Source organism: Cyprinus carpio, chromosome B7, assembly GCF_018340385.1.
Source record: "Cyprinus carpio isolate SPL01 chromosome B7, ASM1834038v1, whole genome shotgun sequence".
Lineage (NCBI taxonomy): Eukaryota > Metazoa > Chordata > Actinopteri > Cypriniformes > Cyprinidae > Cyprinus > Cyprinus carpio.
The window spans coordinates 26,336,082-26,357,597 of NC_056603.1; the positions used below are offsets into that span (position 1 = coordinate 26,336,082).

Sequence of the window (21,516 nt, forward strand, 5' to 3'; positions counted from 1 at the left end):
ATATCTATATCATGTTTTTAGATGTGGGGGAGTTTTTTACTAAAGAGAGGCGGTTTACTGACAAGCTATGCAAAAAACAAAAGAAACACAAATCGTCGTAGTGGTGGGCTCTTTCAAAGCACTGCTTCATGAAGCTTGAAACTTTTGCGAATCATTTGTTTCGAAACAGTGGTTCGGAGCACATATCAAATTGCAAGTCACATGATTTCAGTAAACAAGGCTTCATTACGTCATAACTGTTTTGAAACGTTTCGAAATTAATATGGCTTGCCGTTGGGTTGGCAATGATCTCTTCATCAATCAGTTTCATCAATTTGTAGACATTTTTAACGATACATTTGTGTCATTAAAAGGATGAGAATATACAAGCTATATACAAGCGCTCCATAAAACAAACCAAACAAGTCCTGCAAATTAATATTAAATATTTTAAAAACCACATATGTGACCCTGCAGCACAAAAGCAGTCATCAGTAGCACAGGTATATTTGTAGCAATAGACAACAATACATTGTATGGGTCAAAATTATACATTTCTCTTTTATGTCAAAAACCATTAAGATATTAAGTAAAGATCATGTTCCATGAGAAGATATTTAGAAATTTCCTACCGTAAATATATCAAAAACTTAATTTTTGATTAGTAATATGCATTGCTAAGAATTCATTTGAACAACTTTAAAGATGATTTTCTCAATATTTAGATTTTTTTGCACCCTCAGATTACAGATTTTCTCAGTCAAATATTGTCCTCCTAACAAACCATACATCAATGGAGAGATTTTTTGTTCAGCTTTCATATGATGTATAAATCTCAATTTAGAAAGATTTACACTTAAGACTGGTTTTGTGGTCCAGGGACACATATTATATAGAAACTTCATACTTAATGGTATTTTTTTTTTTTTTAATTTGCATTTAATGTATTATACTTTCAATAAAACATTTTGCAATGGGCTGAATTTATGCATGATTTAGCCTAAGTTTTTGTTGCATTTACACACTTTTGATCAGCAGGCGTCACTAGTGTGTGGTGTTTCGAGCGCTTCGAAACAGTGAATCATTTTGTGAGGCGATTGGTTCAATTGATTTGAAGCATCAGAAAGGTTTGTTTCGCCCATTCCTACGTAGTCCTGTGTTTATTATCATGCTAAATCAATGAAAGCAGTTACATCTTCTGTTTATTCAGCAACTGCTATAGTGATTTCCTAGGTTTCTTCTGCGGGGCGTATTTGGAGTTTCTCTGGCCTTCGGATGGATATTTACTGCTGATCACAGCACCGTGTTTCACTGACAAGATGCACATGACAATCACAGATTTTGCCTAATTGCGATTGTGATTTATTGTCACTGTTCAGGGTGGAGTGGGACTCACTCAGCACAGAGATGAAGGCGTTGAAGTACTCGACGGTCAGCAGAGGATAGGGCAGCTCCCTGATGAACAGCTTCAGGAGGCTGGCCGCGTCGTGCTGTTTGAGACTCTCCCACGGGAACATGCTTTCGTAAAACTTGTGTTCCAGCTCATGACAGACGGCCTGGGAAACAACAAACACATTTCAGTAACGTCCTGATGTGATGATGTTAATCGTGTGTGCTAGAATCTGCCTCACCTTCACTCTAGTAGCGGCTCCAGGGATCCGCAGCACACCCTCTGTGTCTAAACCCTGCTCCTCGATATGAGAGATCAACTGGAAACAAACAAACGTTTAATATCTTACTTTGTGCTTTTGGAGCTAGCTTAAATTAGCAGATCACATATATTATGTATTTTACTACTTAAAAGTTTGCTGTTGGTAAGACTTTTTTTTATGCTTTTGAAAGAAGTCTCACCAAAGCTGCATTTACACGCTCAATATACAGTAAAAACAGTGAAATGTTATTACAATTTAAAACAGCTGTTTTCCATGTAAATATATTGTATTGTTTTGCAATTTCTGTTCAAAGCTGAATTTTCAGCATCATTCCTCCAGTCTTCAGTGTCACATAATCTTCAGAAATCATTCTAATATGCTGACAATCTGCTCAAGAAACATTTCTGATTATTATCAATGTTGAAAACAGTTGTGCTGCACAATATTTTTTGTGGAAACTGACACATTTGTTTGTTTTTTTAGGATTCACAGATGAATCAAAGTTCAAAAGAACAGCATCTATTTGAAAGAGAAATATTTTGTAACATTAAAAATGTATTTACTCTTGATCAATTTAATCCATCCTTACTGAATAAACATTATTTCCTTTTAAAAAATGTACTCACCCTAAAAAGTAATTGATAACATTTTATGGTGTCCTTGTTACATAACAATAAATTATGCATTATGGCATGCAACTAAACCTAAGCCAAACCCTCATCCTAGCATCCTAACCATAGTAAGTACATGTAGTTAACAAATATTACTCAGTACTTAACTGTGTAATTACACTGTAATATGTAGTATTTTTTAATTTTTTTTATTACAAAACACATAGAGGATCCTGCCTTGCTGACTGAAGCTTTACTGAGAACACTCCCTAGTGACCGCTAGGGTTTTCTAGCCCATCTTCCAAGTCTCTGACATTCAGGTCTGGACAGTTGTACTGCACTGAACTCAAAATAATGGTGCCATTACTGCTGGGAAATATACATGCTTCCAGTCTCAAAGGATGTCAGGTAGAGTTGTAGTAGTTTCCGAGTTAATGCCTCTGGTCTGCGCTACCATCATGTTTTGCTTGGTTACACTTCTAAGTCTCTGCTCTCTTACATGTTGCAGGATAAGAGGCACTTTGGTTCCCGGGATCCTCCGCTGGTCTTGTTCCAGCAGCGTAGAGAGAGAAACACCAAACAAACCCGACTCTACCGAAGACAAAACGATACAGTTTCAGATACAGCGCTCATATGTTCACACACAATTACATTAATCATCATCAAAACCAATTAAAGATCAGACAAGAAAGTGCTCTTTTTATAGAGTGCTTTGTCTCCAACATGAACATGTGTGAACAAAATGGATGTGAAATGTTTAGCACAGTGTGCAAGAAAAACATACAGTGAACTCAGAGGTCTGAGAGCATTTCCAGGTCCAGTCTTTTGATTCTGAACACATACTTGATTCTGAAGCACTGACCTCTCACTTTGACCTTGAGAGCTTTATGAGCCTTCACCTCGATGCCACACGTGTCGAACAGAGCACTCATCTCGATCAGAACAAGCCTGCGAACCTTCTTCATGTCCTCAGCGGACAGATCGCCTACTCTTGTCTGTCCGGTCTTATCCTGAGACACTTTAAAATCCTGAAAGATGAGAAACAGAATGAGAAAACAAAATACATGGACGCATTTCTAAAATGCTATAGGTTGGCTTTATTGTGTGATTTAGCTGTGTGTTTGCTGAGGTATTCAGAGCTTGTGGATGACCCCTTTAACAAGACACATGATTTGAGGAACCATTCATGTCTGGAGCACAAACACTGCTGGATGATGCACAAACTTAAGATAATACTGGTGTTTGTGTTCAGACTGCAGAACTAAATGTAATGTAATATAACAGTAATAGTGATTTTTGGGTAACGTTAGTTTAGAGACAAATTCTCACTATTAACTAGCATGCATATTATTTGCATATTTGCTGTTTATTAGTACTTATAAAGCACATATTAACATCTGCAGATCCTTTACTCCGACCCAATACATAAACTTAACAACTACTTCCATAACTATTAATAAGCAGCAAATTATGAGTTTATAGAGGCAAAAGCATAGTTAATAATTTAGGGCTGTGCAATTAATGGCATGCGATTGTCACACGCATCTCGTCAGTAAAGCCAGTTCTGTGATTAGTAGTAGTTCACTGACAAGCTATGAAAACTGCATTCATAATCGCAGACGTTTCGTGATATTGCGTAGCTTGTCAGTGATCTACGGCTCTGTGTATTAAATGCTGCTCCATCTGAAAGCATGCGATGGTGACAATCGCATGCGATTAATTGCACAGCGCTGATAGTTGATAGTGAAAATTGGTCACCAACGAAAGTGTGACAGATGTTGAAAAGCTGAAAAGGGAAATGATGCATAGAATACAGAAAACCAGAGCAGGATGCAGTGCCACATACCGTCCAGCAGAGGTCAGGTTTACTCAATGAGAGCACACACACACACACACTGATCTGACTGAGGATCCACATTCACGTCATTCAGTGATTCGACTAATGCTTTAGAACTTTCGTTTGACATTTTTGCACTCTAAACATATTCAGTCAGATCAAAGGTCTCTGTGACACTCATATAACCATATACACATTGACATTCCTTAATCCTCAAGCAGCCAATCAAGTGTTAACCTGATGAGTGAATGTCTGACTCACGGGTAACCTGTCGTCAGCTTCATTCTGGGGCTGGGTAACCTTTAACCCTTCTTTGTAGATGAGTGCTTGCTCGGAGAACGACACCTCCAGGTTAATGTCCGTCTCAGAGTCAGCTCCGCCCCCTGGAGCGTCAGGCCCCGCCCCATTACCTACTCAAACAATAAACACACACACACACAACAACATCTGATGTTATGAAAGGGGGGGAATTATTGATGAACAGGAGGAGTTGTTTTGTTGGTGTAGTCGATCTTCTTGTGTCTCTTCGCTGATTAAACAGTTACCTAAATCAGGCTAGTCAGAGTCCAGCAATCACAGACGTCATTATTTGGCAGTCAGTGACAACTTAACCACAGTCACCTCTGCTCCCAAACACAGACTACAACTGCAAACCAACAGCACAATCTGTCTGGAGGACTTTCACTCTGTACTAAACCCCGAAGTCTTTAACTCAGGCCACTTTTAACAGGTGACCCCCCCGATTCCAGCAACATCTCACACCTGTAATTGTGAATGAGTCTCAGTACTGCATTTCATCCAGCACTACGAGCAAAGCAGAGCCAAACACAGCAGTGCAACAGACAACCAATCATTAACTCACTGTCTCATGTGCTATTTTAAGATGGAAAAATTTTCACATGCTCTATTTAGTTTCAGTAACTGAGAAAAACTCACACAGCAATGGGAAACACCTACAATGAAGTGAAGAATAAAAATATGATTAAAAATGTTCTGTGAAAATTAGTGCGTTAACATATGATTAATTTTTCCAGTTTAACATGCTAAAAATATTTAATGCAAGAGCAGAGCTAGGGTTGGCCACCTCACTCACAACTGCTGTTTCGGTCTCTTTTTTCTTGACAAGAATTGCATTTATGAAGAGGCAGAACATTTTTATGACCACATCAAATGGTAGACTTTTTAGACACGCTTCCACTAACCGAGTGCAGAAAACGTACAGATGACAAGGAGCTTTTCCTTTCCTGTCAGCCAACATACTGTATCATTTATTATATTTAATATCGAAATCAAGCTTAATTATGATTTGTGTTAAGTTCAGCAGCGACAGCTCTTAAAGTAATAGCAGCCAAAAAAACTAACAATCACCTGCTGTGATGTCTGACGAATGAACAAAAGAAAAAAAGAGGAAATCAATCACTCTTGTAGCTTTAAGAATTCATATTATATATATATATATATATATATATATATATATATATATATATAGATTATAGGATACAGTAAGGTCAAAAGGTTGGAAACATTACTATTTTTAATGTTTTTGAAAGAAAGAACCCTCATTCTGCTCATCAAGCCTTGGCATTTATTTGATCAAAAATACAGAAAAAACAGTGATATTGTGAAATATTATTACAACTTAAAATAATAGTTTTCTATTTGAATATACTTTAAAAAAAAATAATTTATTCCTGTGATGCAAAGCTGAATTTTCAGCATCATTACTCCAGCCTTCAGTGTCACATGTAACAATCCAGTCTATGCACATGATGCATTTAGAAATCATTCTAATATTCTGATTTATTATGAGTGTTGGAAACAGTTCTGGTGTCTAATATATTTGATGAATAAAAGGTTAAAAAGAACTGCATTTATTCAAAATAAAAAAATGGCTAATAATATATATTCTAATAATATATTTTCTTTAGTCTATCACTTTTTATCAATTTAACACAGCCTTTGGCTGAATAAAAGTATTGATTTTATTTAAAAAAAAGAAAGAAAAAAAAAATTACTGACCCCAAATTACTGACCGTAGTGTATATTGTTATTACAAATATTTATATTTTAAAAAAACATAGCTTCTTCTTCTTTTTTTTTTTTTTTTTTTTTTTTTTTACTTTTTATTCATCAAAGTATCCTTAAAAAGTGTCACATGTTCTGAAAAAATATTAAGCAGCAGAACTGTTTCCAACTTTGATAATGAATGATCATATTAGAATGATTTCTAAAGGATCATGTGATAATGATCCTAAAAATTCAGCTTTGCATCACAGAAATAAATGATAATTTAAAGTAGAATAAATTTAAAAACAATTATTTTAAATTGTAATAATATATCACAATATTACATTTTTTTCTGTATTTTTGATCAAATAAATGCAGGCTTGATGAGCAGAAGAAACTTCTTTCAAAAACATTAAAAATAGTAATGTTTCCAAACTTTTGACCTGTACTGTATATATATATATATATAATTTAGAATGTAGTGTTTGACACCTTTATCCAATTTCTGTATAGTATCTACATTTCTACAATATCTGTACTATATATTTTCTACTTGATAGCTCTCAATTATACTGTAACATTAGTATAGTCGACATTATACATAGTTAATGGTTAAACATTAGTGAAGAAATGCCAGTAAACATATTAAAAATATACTGTCTTTATGTTTTTTACATTCATTTGAAGATTGAATGTAAAATTATTGCAATATAAAAGTATATTTAAAAATGTTAATGTTAGGTGGGATTAATCCCAATTAATTTCAGAAGAAAAAAAAGTATGATTAATTAGTTAATTATTTTAATCTATTGACAGCACTGTTTAAAACCAATTCTAAGAAGCCGTTTGGATTCTTTTTTTTATTTTTGTCTTTTTTTGTTGAAGCATGTTTCTGGCAATTTGAGACCAGCAGACTACTTTTCCATAGATCTGAAACATCACAAACTGATGTTACTGACTTTGCAAATAGGTAAATAAGAACAGTAACCCAATGTTTAACAATGTACAGTGTGAAATGTCAAAACTTGACAACCCAGGATTGATTACTAACCCAGGTTAAAATAAGAACACTGTAAAACATAAAACAAGATAACCCAGCAGCGTATATGATAACGTAATGATTAGACATAAGGTTATGTGATTCTCCTTCTCTGGATGTCAAGGTCAGCAGAAGCCCGGACTGACACATTTTATATATAGTAAAATGTTTCATTTCAGTTACAAACCCTAATGACAAAAATACTAAAATGTATTTGCAATACATTTATTTTGTGGTAAGTGTGTGCTGCAATTGTAGTTTTTGTAGTATACTAAAATGGTAAAATTGGAACAACTAATTTTGTACTAAATGCACTTCAATTGTGGGGAGGGGGTGTTGTTGTGGTGTAAATTTTGATATTGTGATATTGTGGTATATTTGATAATAAAAGTGGAACTATTGCAAGTATACTTCAGGTGCATTTGCATTTAAAGACTGATATTATTCAAAGATCATACAATGCTTATTAACAGTGATATTAAAACAAATTTTAGGCTTAATATTAAGAAATGTGCATTGTGCAATGCTCCAAAAATGTAATTAAAATGTTATATCAGTAAGTCTTAAGTGATACATATGGTAAGGGATTTAAAGTGTACTTTGTAATAAAACTAGGGAAACCAATGCCATTACATATTAAACACTACATGTGAACATTTTCAGGAATGCCATAAAACAGAAGCCGCTGCATTACACTTTAACTCATGACACATACCCAGTCCTTCCACTTCCTGTTTACTGCTCCCACTTCTTTCTGTGGATCCAGCCTCATCCTGTCAGAAAAAGACAGCGATGGAAAACAACAGAAACAAACTGTTAGCATGTGCTGTGAGTGAGTTAGCACTGAATCACACACACACAGGAGAGAGTGTGATGTTATGTCAATCATTCCGTGCCGGATCCTCACTAAATCCTGGAGATCTTTCAGATTCTGCTTTTCTGGGTGAATAATCTAACGTCAGTGACACTGATCATGTGAGTCTTGGTCAGACGCTGCTGATGCTCTTTGGATCGTCTCAGATCATGCTGGAGGACATGAGCATCAGGTTGTGTTCCTGAAGCTCTGTTCTGATGAGGATTTTCTCAGAGTCTCTGACTTTCAGTCTTCCCAGTATTGATTATTTAGGGAAGCATCTAGCAGAAACATAAATCACAACTTACAGCTGTCCTTAATAAACCACTCAATATGGCACAATAAATTACATCCTTCAACCTGGAAATAACCCTTCACTTCTACATTTTCTCGGTTACTCATTACACTGTGCTGAAATGTTTATTAACAGGGAACTACTGTGTACTTGGTGACACTGTTAACAGCCTGTCAAAATATGTCAGAGAGACTGTGTTTACGAGGCTTAATGCACAGGTCTGATATTCTGACCATGTCCAGTTTTTTGTCTCACCTGTTTAAAGTCACTTAAGACACGATTCATGTGTTTACATGAATCCCCAACCGATTCCACTGTGACATGACTGACCCTCGGGTTTTGTATTGCTTCCATTGTCGTCATTTGTAAGTCGCTTTAGATAAAAGTGTCTGGTAAATGATTAAATGTAAAAATATAATGTAATATTTATTAGTCAAACTATAGGGCCACTTCTGTGCTCCTGAATGTTTAGGTGTGCACCTACGTTTCCATCTCAACAAAAGAAGCTGAGATTTTGTGTGAGTGCAAACACGCAACATCTGACTCATAATGCGAGATTAAGGAAAGTTATCTTTTGGGTACATTGATGCTTGGAATTCTGATGGGAATCAGATATGTGTGTTTAGACGCCAGTCAGATGTCCAGATATCGGATATGTATCTGATTTAAAACCACATTTGGAAGTGACTCAGAACAGATGCATCAAATCTTGTGCTGAGGTCAGTCACGTACTTTACTCTGTGAAGCAGGTGATGGTTTAAAGATCTCTCGAACATCCGGGACACTGTACGGTTTGTTGCGTTTGCGTAGCGTCTGTTTGAGCGTCTCCACGCGTCTCTCCACGGCGGCCGCTTGCGTTCGTGTCAGAGTGGACAGCAGAACGATGCCGTCCTCGCCGTCTGAAGCCGATTCGTCGAACAGCGTTGCAAGCCCCGCCTCCATCAGCCACGCCTCCTCCTGCTCACCCTCTGCAGAACACAACACAACAGGAACATAAGTGAGCACAAAAGCAGTCATAAGTAGCACAGGTATATTTGTAGCAATAGCCAACAACAATATATTGTATGGGTCAAAATTATACATTTTTCTTTTATGCCAAAAATCATTAGGATATTAAGTAAAGATCATGTTCCATGAAGATATTTTGTAAATTTCCTACTGTAAATATATCAAAACTTTTTTGAATAGTAATATGCATTGCTAAGAACTTCATTTGGACAACTTTAAAGATGATTTTCTCAATATTTAGATTTTTTTTTTTTGTACCCTCAGATTCCAGATTTTCAAATAGTTGTATCTCCGAGAAATATTGTCCTCCTAACAAACCATACATCAATGGAGAGCTTATTTATTCAGAAAATTGACCCTTTTGACCGGTTTTGTGGTCCAGGGTCACATACAGTACAGGTCAAAAGTTTGGAAACATTACTATTTTTAATGTTTTTGAAAGAAGTCTCTTCTGCGTCATCAAGCCTGCATTTATTTGATCAAAAATACAGAAAAAAACAGGTAATATTGTGAAAATATTATTACAACTTAAAATAATATTTTTCTTTCTATTTGAATATACTTTAAAAAATAATTTATTTTCTGTGACGGGCAAAGCTGAATTTTCAGCATCATTACTCCAGCCTTCAGTGTCACACTGTAACATCCAGTCTATCACATGATCATTTAGAAATCATTCTAATATTCTGATATTATTATGAGTGTTGGAAAACAGGTTCATGCTGTCTAATATATTTGATGAAGAAAAGGGTTAAAAGAACTGCATTTATTCAAAAAAAAAAAAAAAAATTCTAATTCTAATATATCTAATAATATATATTCTAATAATATATTTTCTTTACTATCCTTTTTATCAATTTAAAACAATCCTGCGGAATAAAAAGTATTGATTTTATTTTAAAAAAGAAAGAAAAAAAAAAACTACTGACCCCAAATTACTGACCAGTAGTGTATATTGTTATTACAAAATATTTTACTATTTTAAAAACATAGCTTTTTTTTTTTTTTTTTTTTACTTTTTATTCATCAAAGTATCCTAAAAAAGTATCACATGTTCTGAAAAAATTTAAGCAGCAGAACTGTTTCCAACTTTGATAATGAATCATCATATTAGAATGATTTCTAAAGGATCATGTGATAATGATCCTAAAAATTCCGCTTTGCATCACAGAAATAAATGATAATTTAAAGTATAATAAATTTAAAAACAATTTATTTTAAATTGTAATAATATTTCACAATATTACATTTTTTTTTCTGAATTTTTGATCAAATAAATGCAGGCTTGATGAGCAGAAGAAACTTCTTTCAAAAACACTAAAAATAGTAATGTTTCCAAACTTTTGACCTGTACTGTATGTAAGTTAAGTCCGGACATTTCTGACACACAGCTCTGGGATTCAACATTCGCTTTATTGTATTCTCCTCATTAATGATTTAAAACCTCTTATTAATCACACAAGCGGTGTTTTGAAATTCTTATTTATGTGATATTGTGTTGTATTGTGTTTTTTTTTATGTGGTATTGTTTTATCCAGCTGACACCAAACAGAAATATCTTCCTTTTCTGGTAACATCACAATTTAGACACTCACAGAAGTCAAGAAAGTCAGTTTGTTGTTCCTTTAGGGGCAAACAATTCCCGCTGATGTCCCGACTGATCTCTGTCTGAGGTTTTTACTGTAGGCTCTTCCTGTAAGTTAAGCCTATTGTTGTTCTCACACATGGAGGAACATAAACACAGCGCCACATGCAGTGCCTTTGAAAAGTGTTCGGTTTCAAAGCGTAAATATGCTGAATATATTTAACACTATGTCTCTGCTGGTACCACAACACACATGCACTCATGACACGCAAAAATCAAGAACAAATGAAATATTGTGGTATAAAAGTATACACTTCATAAGGCTACCCAGGTCAAGCAGTATGACTGAATTCTCCATTTACATAAAGAAGTGAGGGATACAATTTCAGTATTCAATAATTTCATTCATTCAACGGTGTGACATATCTAAAGCTGGTTTTACACAGAGCAACTTTTTAAGCAATTTTGCCGTGCAACTTTTTTTGAGCAACGTTGCTTGGGCACTTTCCCATTGAGAACGGGTAACAAATTTCTTTTTGGATATTTTAGATCCGTCCTGGGCTCTGTGTCTCACCTGGTTGCCCAGTGTATCATCAGCCCAAGTGCAAGTCATGTCTTCACGTAGCATGCTGTACTCAGCAGAAAATGTGTTAGAAATGTACAAGAAACCCATTAGTCACACTGTAAAACCCGACAAGTAACTTAACTCAAACCGTTTGAGTAAACAGATATCCTTAAAAACCTGACAAGTTAGGTTTACTCAAACCGTTTGAGGAAACCGATTGCCTTAAACCATTTAAGTTTTAAAAAATAAACACACTGTAAAACCCGACAAGTAACGTAACTCAAACCTTTTGTGTAAACAAATATTCTTAAAAACATGACAAGTTGGGTTTACTCAAAAACCGTTTGAGGAAACCGATTGCCTTAAAACCATTTAAGTTTTAAAACTTAACAGTTATGAGTACTCTGAACTTAATTCAGTTGAGTTCACTGAAAGAAGATATACATTACAATTTAGTAATTAAGTGATTAATTGAGTGATAATTGAGCATTAGTGATGAACCCCTGCTGTTAACAAACAGAATTACTGAAGAAAAGAGAGAAAGGAACTACAACTGACTTCAGACACAGCCTCACTAAAACCTGACAAGTTATGTTAACTCAAACCGTTTGAGGAAACCGATTGCCTTAAACCATTTAAGTTTTAAAACTAATAGTTGTGAGTACTCTGAACTTAATTCTGTTGAGTTCACTGAAAGAAGATATACATTGCAATTAAATAATTAAGTGATTACTTGAGTGATAATTGAGCATTAGTGATGAATAGCTGCTGTTAACAAACAGAATTACTGAAGAAAAGAGAAACACAAGAACTACAACTGACTTCAGACACAGCCTTAGATAAAATAAACTGAATAAATAAAATACATTAATCTCTCAAGATCTGATTAAACAACCCCACAAACAGCATCACCAGCTCCACTTATTAATAACCAGACTGACTTTATTTCTGTCAGACGTTTACAGAAGATCTAAGGTTTAGATGTTGATTTATTGTTTCATTTGAAGTAACCATGTTAGAGATCAGTGTTTGCTTTAGTTGGGCTCTTGACCCTTGATTTCTGTCTAGTAGTTTTTTCTTTGGCTGTTATAACCATTTGTTGTAACTCAAAAGCCCAGAGAAAATATCATTAGGTGTTATACACACACTCACACTCTTAGAAGCTGCTTTTATCCAAAGCAACTTACAGTGCATTCAGGTTAGCATTTTTTTTATCTAGCCTGTACCTAGATGTTGGTTGTTATACTGTATATTGGTGATGATAATCATTGATTATTGAAGTGTTTGGAGTTTAATCTCTGATGAAATAGGTGTTTTGTAATTAGTTGGATTGATTACAGTAAAAGTGATTCTAAGAGCCAGTGGTTCTGTGATAATCAGTTAATATAAAGAACTTTCCAAACAGTTTGGTTTTCTGTGGTGTCAGTTAGTCACACACAGACATCAATAATCAGCATATGAACCTCAACAATGGTGACCATAAAAAAAAACAAAAAAAAAAAAAAAAAAAAAAACAATGCAGCAGAGCATGCTAGGAGCCATGGATTAATTTTTTTACTACAATAGTACCCAGCATGCATTGCATGCATGTTTTTTTTTTTTTTTTTCGTAACCATTGTTGAGGTTCATATTCTGATTATTGATGTCTGTGTGTGACTAATTGACATCATAGAAGACCAAACTGTTTGGAAAATCCTTTATATTAAATGATTATGAAAAAACCACTGACTTTTTGAATGGCTTTCACTGTAATCAACTGAACGAACTATAGAACACTTATTTAGTAAGATTTTGGACTCTGAACAGCTCCATAATTGATGATTATCATCACCAATATGCTGTATAACAACCAATACCTGATCAATATTTTCTCTGGGGTTTTTGAGTTATAACAAACATGTTTTCAAAACGCACATGGGTTACAACGTCCAAAAAAAATTATCTAAGACAGAAATCAAGGGTCAAGAGCCCAACTAAAGCAAACACTGATCTCTAACATGGTTACTTCAAATTAAACAATAAATCAACATCTAAACCTTAGTTAATTCTCAATAAGATCTTCTGTAGACTTCTGACAGAAATAAAGTCAGTCTTGGTTATTAATAAGTGGAGCTGGTGATGCTGTTTGTTAACAGCAGCTGTTCATCACTAAAGCTCAATCAGCACTTAATTAATCACTTGATTACATAATTGCAAAGTTTTAAAACTTACATGGTTTAAGTAAAGGCAATCTGTTTACTCAAACGGTTTGAGTTACTGTGACTTGTCAGGTTTTACAGTGCATCACAATCTTTTGCAGTATAGCCAGGGGTGCACAACATTTTTTCAGCCTGGTTCTCATAAGAAAACCTGGAGATTCGGTTTGGTCCTCACATTGCATATGGAGGGACCCATTAAATATAACTATAAAAAATTAATTAATAATAGTTAGAATATTATTGCACTTTATTTATTTATTTTTTTTAATAATAAACTAAATAATAATGTGTGATAATATTATTAAAAATAAAAGGTAAGCCCTAGTATTAAATACAAATACAATAATTTTATACTAAACTTAAAAATAAAATGCTAATATTTACTACTACTTTCTTTGTTTGCCTCTTTAAGAAGAATCTCTTTATGTATTCCCCAATTGTAAGTCGCTTTGGATAAAAGCGTCTAAAAATAAATAAATAAAAGTGTTTTCATCATTTTCAAACTTAAAATCAGAAGGCTTTTATTTTGGCGGGTTGCCGGTGTCGTGCCGAAAACTGATTGCTGTCTGTAATCACTTTCTGGCAAGTGTAAAACTGCATTTTATGGGTTTCATTTGCCATTTAAATGTATTTCAACGGGTAAAAAGGACTGCATGAGGTATAATCTGTCAAATATAACCCTCCAAATATAAGTCCTTTTTACCTGTTGAAATACCCATAATGCAGTTTTACACTTGCCAAAAAGTGATTGCAGACTGTACTTATTGAGTGAACTGTTCTTTCTGCCTCAGAATGACTTGATTTCATTCATGGTTGTTATATTTGATAGATTACCTCATGCAGTCCTTTTTACTTGTTGAAATGCCTTCAAATGGTCAATAAAACCCATAAAATGCAGTTTTACACTTGCCAGAAAGTGATTACAGACAGCAATCAGTTTTCAGCAGACGATAAATTTTCGGCACGACACCGGCAAGTAAGTATACACGCTTCCGGATATAGCGCTGCTGCTTATTGAGCATCAGTGAATGAATGTCACAGTTTTGCATTGTGCTTTGAAAACATCATGGGATAGCTTTTCCGCTTTTATGCTTTCGGTTTGAAAAGAAATCTTATATAGTACAGTTTGTCGATCTAAAATGGCAATTGTGTATTAACAGCTGTCAGCCAGAACTTATTTATATAGCACATTTTTATTTTGGTCACACCTGCGGACCACTTATGTACACCCCTGAATATAGCCTTTTACATGGAGCAACGCAAAATAATGGTGCGAATGATTCACCACGTTTGAATTTTTTTTTTTTTTTTTTTTTTTAAATACGTCTGTAGGGTTTAATCCACATACAGAGACACAAAAACTGTCTAAACGGTCAATCTGACTAAATCCAGATGATTTAAGGCATTTAAAACAGGGTTAATATTGTTAACTAAAACTAAATCCAGAAAAATCTTGGGGGAAAAAACTTTTAAAGGAAACTTTATTTAATTAATTACTTTAAAATGATATTATATATACAACTAAATAACTAAATAAATAATAATTTAAAAAAAATAAATATTAAAATAAAAACAGTTCATATTATGTTTTTCATATTTATTTATTTTCAAAATATTTATTTCTAGTTTAGTGAATATTACGGTCATTATACATTTCATTTCAGCAATTGTTATAATAATGTTTTTACTATATATTACAATACAAAATATTAACAAAAACTATAATAGTATATCAATAATACTAAAATAACACATTATTTCAGCTGCATTATTTTTATTATTACTATTATTATAAGCATTATTATTACATCTGAACTTTGGGTTTTGTGTAGATTAATCATCATTTAAATTTAAATGTGATACTCTTCATGTGATTAATTTTAATGACAACGTGGTTTGTCATAGCATATATATAGCAAACTGTCTGTGTATTAGTACTTATAAAGCACATATTAATGCCTTATTCTGCATCATATTTTAGATCCCTCAATCTGACCCTAGAAATGGTTTTATTTTCTGTACAGAGCTGGTAGTTGACTCTTGTATTGCAGTTAAAGTGCCCTATTATGGATTTTTGAAATGCAGTGTGTAACACAGCTCTAAGTGAATGAAAACATCCTGCAAAGTTTTAAATCTGAAAGTGTATAAAGTTATCTCAAAAGAAAGTGCTGACTCTGAATCATTGAAACGAGTCTTGACATCAACATGAAACATTAACATATTGTCCGCCCACAACATACTGGCATAATGGTCTTTTTGCGTTGGTCTGAATGAAAATGCAAGTTAATTCTTTGCCACTAGGTGCCGCTTTTGGAGCGGTAAAAATTAGGGCTGTGATGATAAATCGATGCAGAATCAATTCGTGAATGCATCTTGATTCTCTCTGAAATGGATTGGATAAAGCATGCAGCGCCATCTGCTGTTCAAAACTAAGCTCAGAATCGACTCGAGAAAGAATCGTGATGCATTCAGAAAATTTCAGAATCGATTTCTTGATTCAAGATGCATCGATTTATTTTCCCAGCCCAAGTAAAAACAGCAGTTTCCCTGGTAACGCTGTACACAGAAAAAGCACTGCGCTCACAAACGCTGCGTTACATGCATGATGCAATCGAACCAATCACCGCAGATTAGCGTCTTGCAAATTAGGTTTTTGGAAAAATTAATCGTTGCGCGAATCGCTTTGGAGTTGTTGAGCAAGTAAGACAATGAAAGTGTTTTTGACCATGCATGAATATCAACCTGTTGTTGGGGACTCCCAAAACCAAAATATTAACCTTTCATTACCCACAATAGGGGCACTTCAAAGCAGTGCAGCCAGCGGTTCTTACCATCAGCCACCTTCAGCTGCAGGTCCTCCTGCGTCTCTGCGTCTCCGCTGCGCTGGATGATCTCCACCTCTTTAAAGTAGTCCACCATGGCCTGCTCGTCCAGAGAGTCCTGGGAGCTGCAGCGCTGGTACGGTGCTTTCCCAGAGCTCGAGCCCAGAGCCGCACCGGCCGCTTTCCCCCGCTGGACATTGTACTGGCCGGTTCTGCGGCTGCGTGAACACAGAGACAGAGGAGTGAAATACACCAAATCAACATCACATTCAGATGCTTTAATCACACTCCAGCAGTCAGCATTCATGTTCACACCATCACTGCTGTCTCAAACCCCAACACAGACCACTCTAAAACCAGCAACTTCTCCGTTTGCACCGGACTCAATGAATCATCAGCGTCTGGTTATAGTCTGGAGGAAGTGTATTATTAATGATGTTAACGTCATGATTGTAATGATTATTTCAGTTGACTGATAATTATCACCTAGACCTCAAGGCCATTTTTAAACATTGAACACCAAGATTGCAAATGTTTATAAGAGCCTTATTAGATCTGTGTTTTGTTTCTTACAAGACAAATATTACATGGCTCATCAGGCTCAATTTATTTGTTTCATATTTGTGTACATTCTTTTTTATCCCTATTTCTGAATTTTGGTGAAGCAAAGTTTGCATTAGAGACGCATCTAACTATTACACATTTATGTTTGTATTTATGTATTTAAAAACTAAAGATGCTTAGACTAAATATTAAAAATAATTAAGAAAATTATTAAATATGAATAATACGTTTGCATTAGGGATGCAACTAACAATTATGTATTTATTTTTTATTTAGGTTAAAATCTAAAAATGTTTAAATATAAAAAATATAAAAGATTTTCTTCTATTATTTATTAAAATGTTATTCCACATCCTGCCCAATGTTGTCCTCCAAACAATGTCCAATGCAAAGAAATACAGTGAACGTACCATTTTTATTTTTATACCATTTTTTCTTATCATTTTAAGGTAGACGTTAAATTGTATCTACATTAGAAATGATAATAAAGAAAAACAAAAGCACAGACTAAATGTTACCTGATACAAGGCAGGAGAAACAAACATATTCACTCATCTGAACACTAATTATATTACATTTATACTCCATTACATCACTCCCTTTGCTGTTACTGCTCTAGAAAAACACCAGTATTTAAGAAACCTTGACTAGCATTATACTGTAAGTGGACGTCAGGGAGAAATGCTACAATAGTCCAGAATATGACTCTTCAGCATATGAGCTTTGAGCCATTCTTCTCATTCGATGCATGACACAGCAGGTATGAAGAGTCCCGCTGCTCACCCCGCCAGAGGGATCGAGTCCGGAAGTGCAGAAAATAAGCCTCTGTGGTATGAGGACATAAAGATGCCATTGTCAGGCTGATTGTTTGGCTGTTTGTATGAGGGAGGGTGGTTTAAACAGGCTGCTTTATTCCCTCTCAGGATGAGCGAATGAATAAAAGCTCAAAGCTCAGCACTCTTCACTGCTGCTGGACACAGGAGCTACTGGATGTCATGAACACTCTCCAGTCTGCCATTCACAAACTCTCTCCACTGAAGTCAGTGCTGCTGTGAGAGGCTGCTTGTGATGTTCAAAATGCTCACTTTGAATGTGTGACAGTCAAAGTGTTATTTTTCAGGAGAAATCAACATATGAACGGATATGAGAAAGTATTTTAACATTCAAAAAACAAAACAGTTAATAAATCTACTCCACCTGCAGGACCACAATAAAGACGGGTGGAAATACATTCTAGAGAAGGGAGAAATACTGTACATGCTTTGATGGGGGAAAGAGTTATTGATTAATCGCCCAGCCCTAGGCCCCTCTCGCGACTGTTGATGGACAATGGTGTATTAGCATTATTCAAGTAAGAAATGTCTTCTTATTCCAGCTATAGAAGTTGTTCAGTCCAGAGCAGGGAGTGATTTTTCTGTTTTTATTTTATTGTTTGGGTCATATTATTCCAAATCTTCAATAATTATCTTGCCAGATCCTCCTGTTAACCCTATTGATGTGTTGTGACGTCACACACTCATAGGAACGCCCACCTGGAGGGCAAACAAAGCTTTGCTTCACTGACCGCCAGCTATTTTTACACAGTTTGCATTAAGTAGTAATGTAGAAAAAAACAGTAAACACCTTATTGATAGTGTATATTTTGTCCAGGCAAGCATATGAACCCAGAATATAAACACAATTTGCAAAGTTTCACGTTAAATGGTTTCCCATAAAAAAATAAAAAAAAACATTATAAGGAAAACACTGAACCATTAAGCAGATTGGGTTCATATTCTGACCTCATCTGCTTTCCTTTGTAAACTATGCATCATTAATATAGTGATTACTGAATTTTGATCTTTTAACATTACTGTTTTAAATATATTAAGGCACTTCAAGTGTTTTTACAATGTTTGTCGCACTGTTTAATGATTGAAATATTGCCACGGGTGCTTAATATGGATTGCAAATGGCCAAAAGTTGCATTTTGTTCACATACCTTTGTTTTATTCTTTTGAGAGGTGATCTAAATATTTGAGGCTGTGAAACAGATGGAAAATTGAGAGGCTTGTGCTGCAGTTCTATGGATGTTTTGCCCTCCAGGTCTTCGAGCCGGCCACGTGACTGAAAGCTATCAATTGGCAAAGGGCATCTCAGGAACCGCACTCCAGTGGTTTGAGTCTTACCTCTCAGATAGGTCCTTCAAGGTATCTTGGAGAGGTGAGGTGTCCAAGTCGCAACCTCTAACTACTGGGGTGCCTCAGGGCTCAGTTCTTGGACCAATTCTCTTCTATGTCTACATGGCATCACTAGGTTCTGTCATTCAGAAACATGCCTTTTCTATCACTGCTATGCTGATGACACTTAACTCTACCTCTCATTTCATCCTCAATTCAATTTGTCTAACAGACATTTATTGCTGGATGAAGGACCATCACCTTCAACTCAACCTTGCCAAGACAAAACTGCTTGTGGTTCCAGCAAACCCATCATTACATCATAATTTCACCATCCATTTAGGCACATCAACCATAACTCCTTCAAAAACAGCCAGAAACCTTGGAGTTATGATTGATGATCAGCTGACTTTCTCAGATCACATTGCTAAAACTGTCTGGTCCTGCAGATTTGCTTTATACAACATCAAGAAGATCAGGCCTTTTCTTTCGGAACATGCTGCACAACTCTTTGTTCAAGCTCTTGTTCTGTCCAGGCTGGACTATTGCAATGCTCTCTTGGCAGGTCTTCCAGCCAGTTCTATCAAACCTTTACAATTAATCCAGAACTAATTTAATGTTTAACGAGCCATAAAGAACGCACGTCACACATCTCTTTATCAATTTGCACTGGCTACCAAGAGCTGCTCGCATAAATTTCAAGGCATTAATGTTTGCCTGCAAGAACACCACTGGCTCTGCACCCCTTTCCCTAAAATCATTACTTCAGAATTATGTGCCCTCTAGAAGCTTGTGTTCTGTAAGTGAACGTTGCTTTATTGTAGCATCCCAAAGAAGCACAAAGTCACTTCTAAATTAAATGTTCCCTCCTAGTGGAATGACCTGCTCAACTCAGTCCCAGAGCTGAGTCCTTAGTCATCTTCAAGAATTGGCTGAAAACACATCTCCTCCAAAAAAATTTTATTGTTAGTTTTTTTTTTACCCTCTAACTCTAGCACTCTATTATAATTAATTTCTTTAAAAAAAAAAAAACACTTTTCACTTTTAAACTTACACTCTATTCATTTACTGCTTGTTTTCTTTAAAAAACGCACTAGCTTTTCTAATCTTTTTGTAATCTATCTTTGTTTTCTTTTTATTTATTATACAATTAACAAAAGCAAAAAAGGCTTCTAACACTAGCTTGCTCTATTCATTTTCTATTTTATCTGTTTTTTTTATTTATTATATAATTAAAAAAAAAAACCTTGCTATGTGTACTGTGTTAAGCTAACTGAGACTTGTTATAGCACTTGCATATCATTGCTCTTTTGTTGATTTTGATTGCTTCCATTGTCCTCATTTGTACATCGCTTAGGATAAAAATGTCTGCTAAATGAGTTTATGTAAATGTAAACGTATATTAACAGCCTAGACAGCAGTATGTACTGTATATTACGCTGCTGTCACTTAATACACAGATCTAACATAAAAATGTGATTTCATTTCCAGCTGTTTCCCATCACAAACATAACAGACTGTGTTTTTGTGACTCAAGTGTTTTTAACATAAACGTGTGTGTATTTGACAGTTTAAGCACAATAAGACATGAAAGAGAACTTAGTTTAGTACTCACATGCAATGCGACAGATGCTTTCTGTGCGTTCGCTTCAGATGTGTCTGCTCAGGAAACCGTATGTTAGAAGTTTAAATTGATATGGCTTTAAAACACATTTTCAGCATGATAGACATAATAATAAAAACCAAGCAGATGTTCTTTAGCAGAGTATCTGAGGTATGAGCTGTAAAGGCACATCCCAATTCTGGAAGAGGGTGCATTTACAGAGACATGCACTAAAACAGCATGTTTCTGCTTCCACTCAAAATGGGCATTTTCAAAATTATGTAATAAATTATCTGTGGAGTACTTTGTGCTAGGGGTGCGCCGATCCGATATTCAGTATCCGTATCGCTCTGATACTGCCACTTTCTGCTGGATCGTGGTATCGGTCAGTCGAGACCGATCCAAATGATATACAGTGCGTATACTATTCTGTGTTATTGTTAAGCCCCACAAAAGGCACAAAACATTATAAAGCACCATAATTTTTCCATGCACTATATTTCAAGTGTTCTGAGAGTGTTCCATAGTTAAATGTGAGGTACAGATGAATATTTAAGTCATTAAATTCAAGTTCACAAACTCTTCTCTCCGCTGTGGCTGTCAGTCATCCTCCATTCAGCATTCAAACTGCGCGTCGCGTTCATTTGCGACAGTCAAGAAGACGAAATTCTCTCTGGGATGATACAATGTTCCTATTATTATACTTGATCTGTAGATAAACATCAGTGGTTTTGCATAA

At 35.1% G+C, this 21,516-nt stretch overlaps 1 protein-coding gene across 1 annotated transcript in view; it reads right to left on the minus strand.

The window, feature by feature from the left end:
• Window positions 1-21,516, minus strand: part of LOC109073852 (rho GTPase-activating protein 18-like) — a 48,165-nt gene that overhangs the window by 13,571 nt on the left and 13,078 nt on the right. Inside the window, exons 2-9 of the mRNA XM_042726835.1 lie at window positions 16,461-16,669; window positions 9,006-9,241; window positions 7,841-7,898; window positions 4,341-4,492; window positions 3,105-3,270; window positions 2,742-2,833; window positions 1,611-1,688; window positions 1,376-1,535 (exon numbers count right to left, since the gene is read on the minus strand). Of these exons, the coding sequence (XP_042582769.1) occupies window positions 1,376-1,535; window positions 1,611-1,688; window positions 2,742-2,833; window positions 3,105-3,270; window positions 4,341-4,492; window positions 7,841-7,898; window positions 9,006-9,241; window positions 16,461-16,669 (1,151 nt within the window). The remainder of the gene's footprint in view (window positions 1-1,375; window positions 1,536-1,610; window positions 1,689-2,741; window positions 2,834-3,104; window positions 3,271-4,340; window positions 4,493-7,840; window positions 7,899-9,005; window positions 9,242-16,460; window positions 16,670-21,516) is intronic.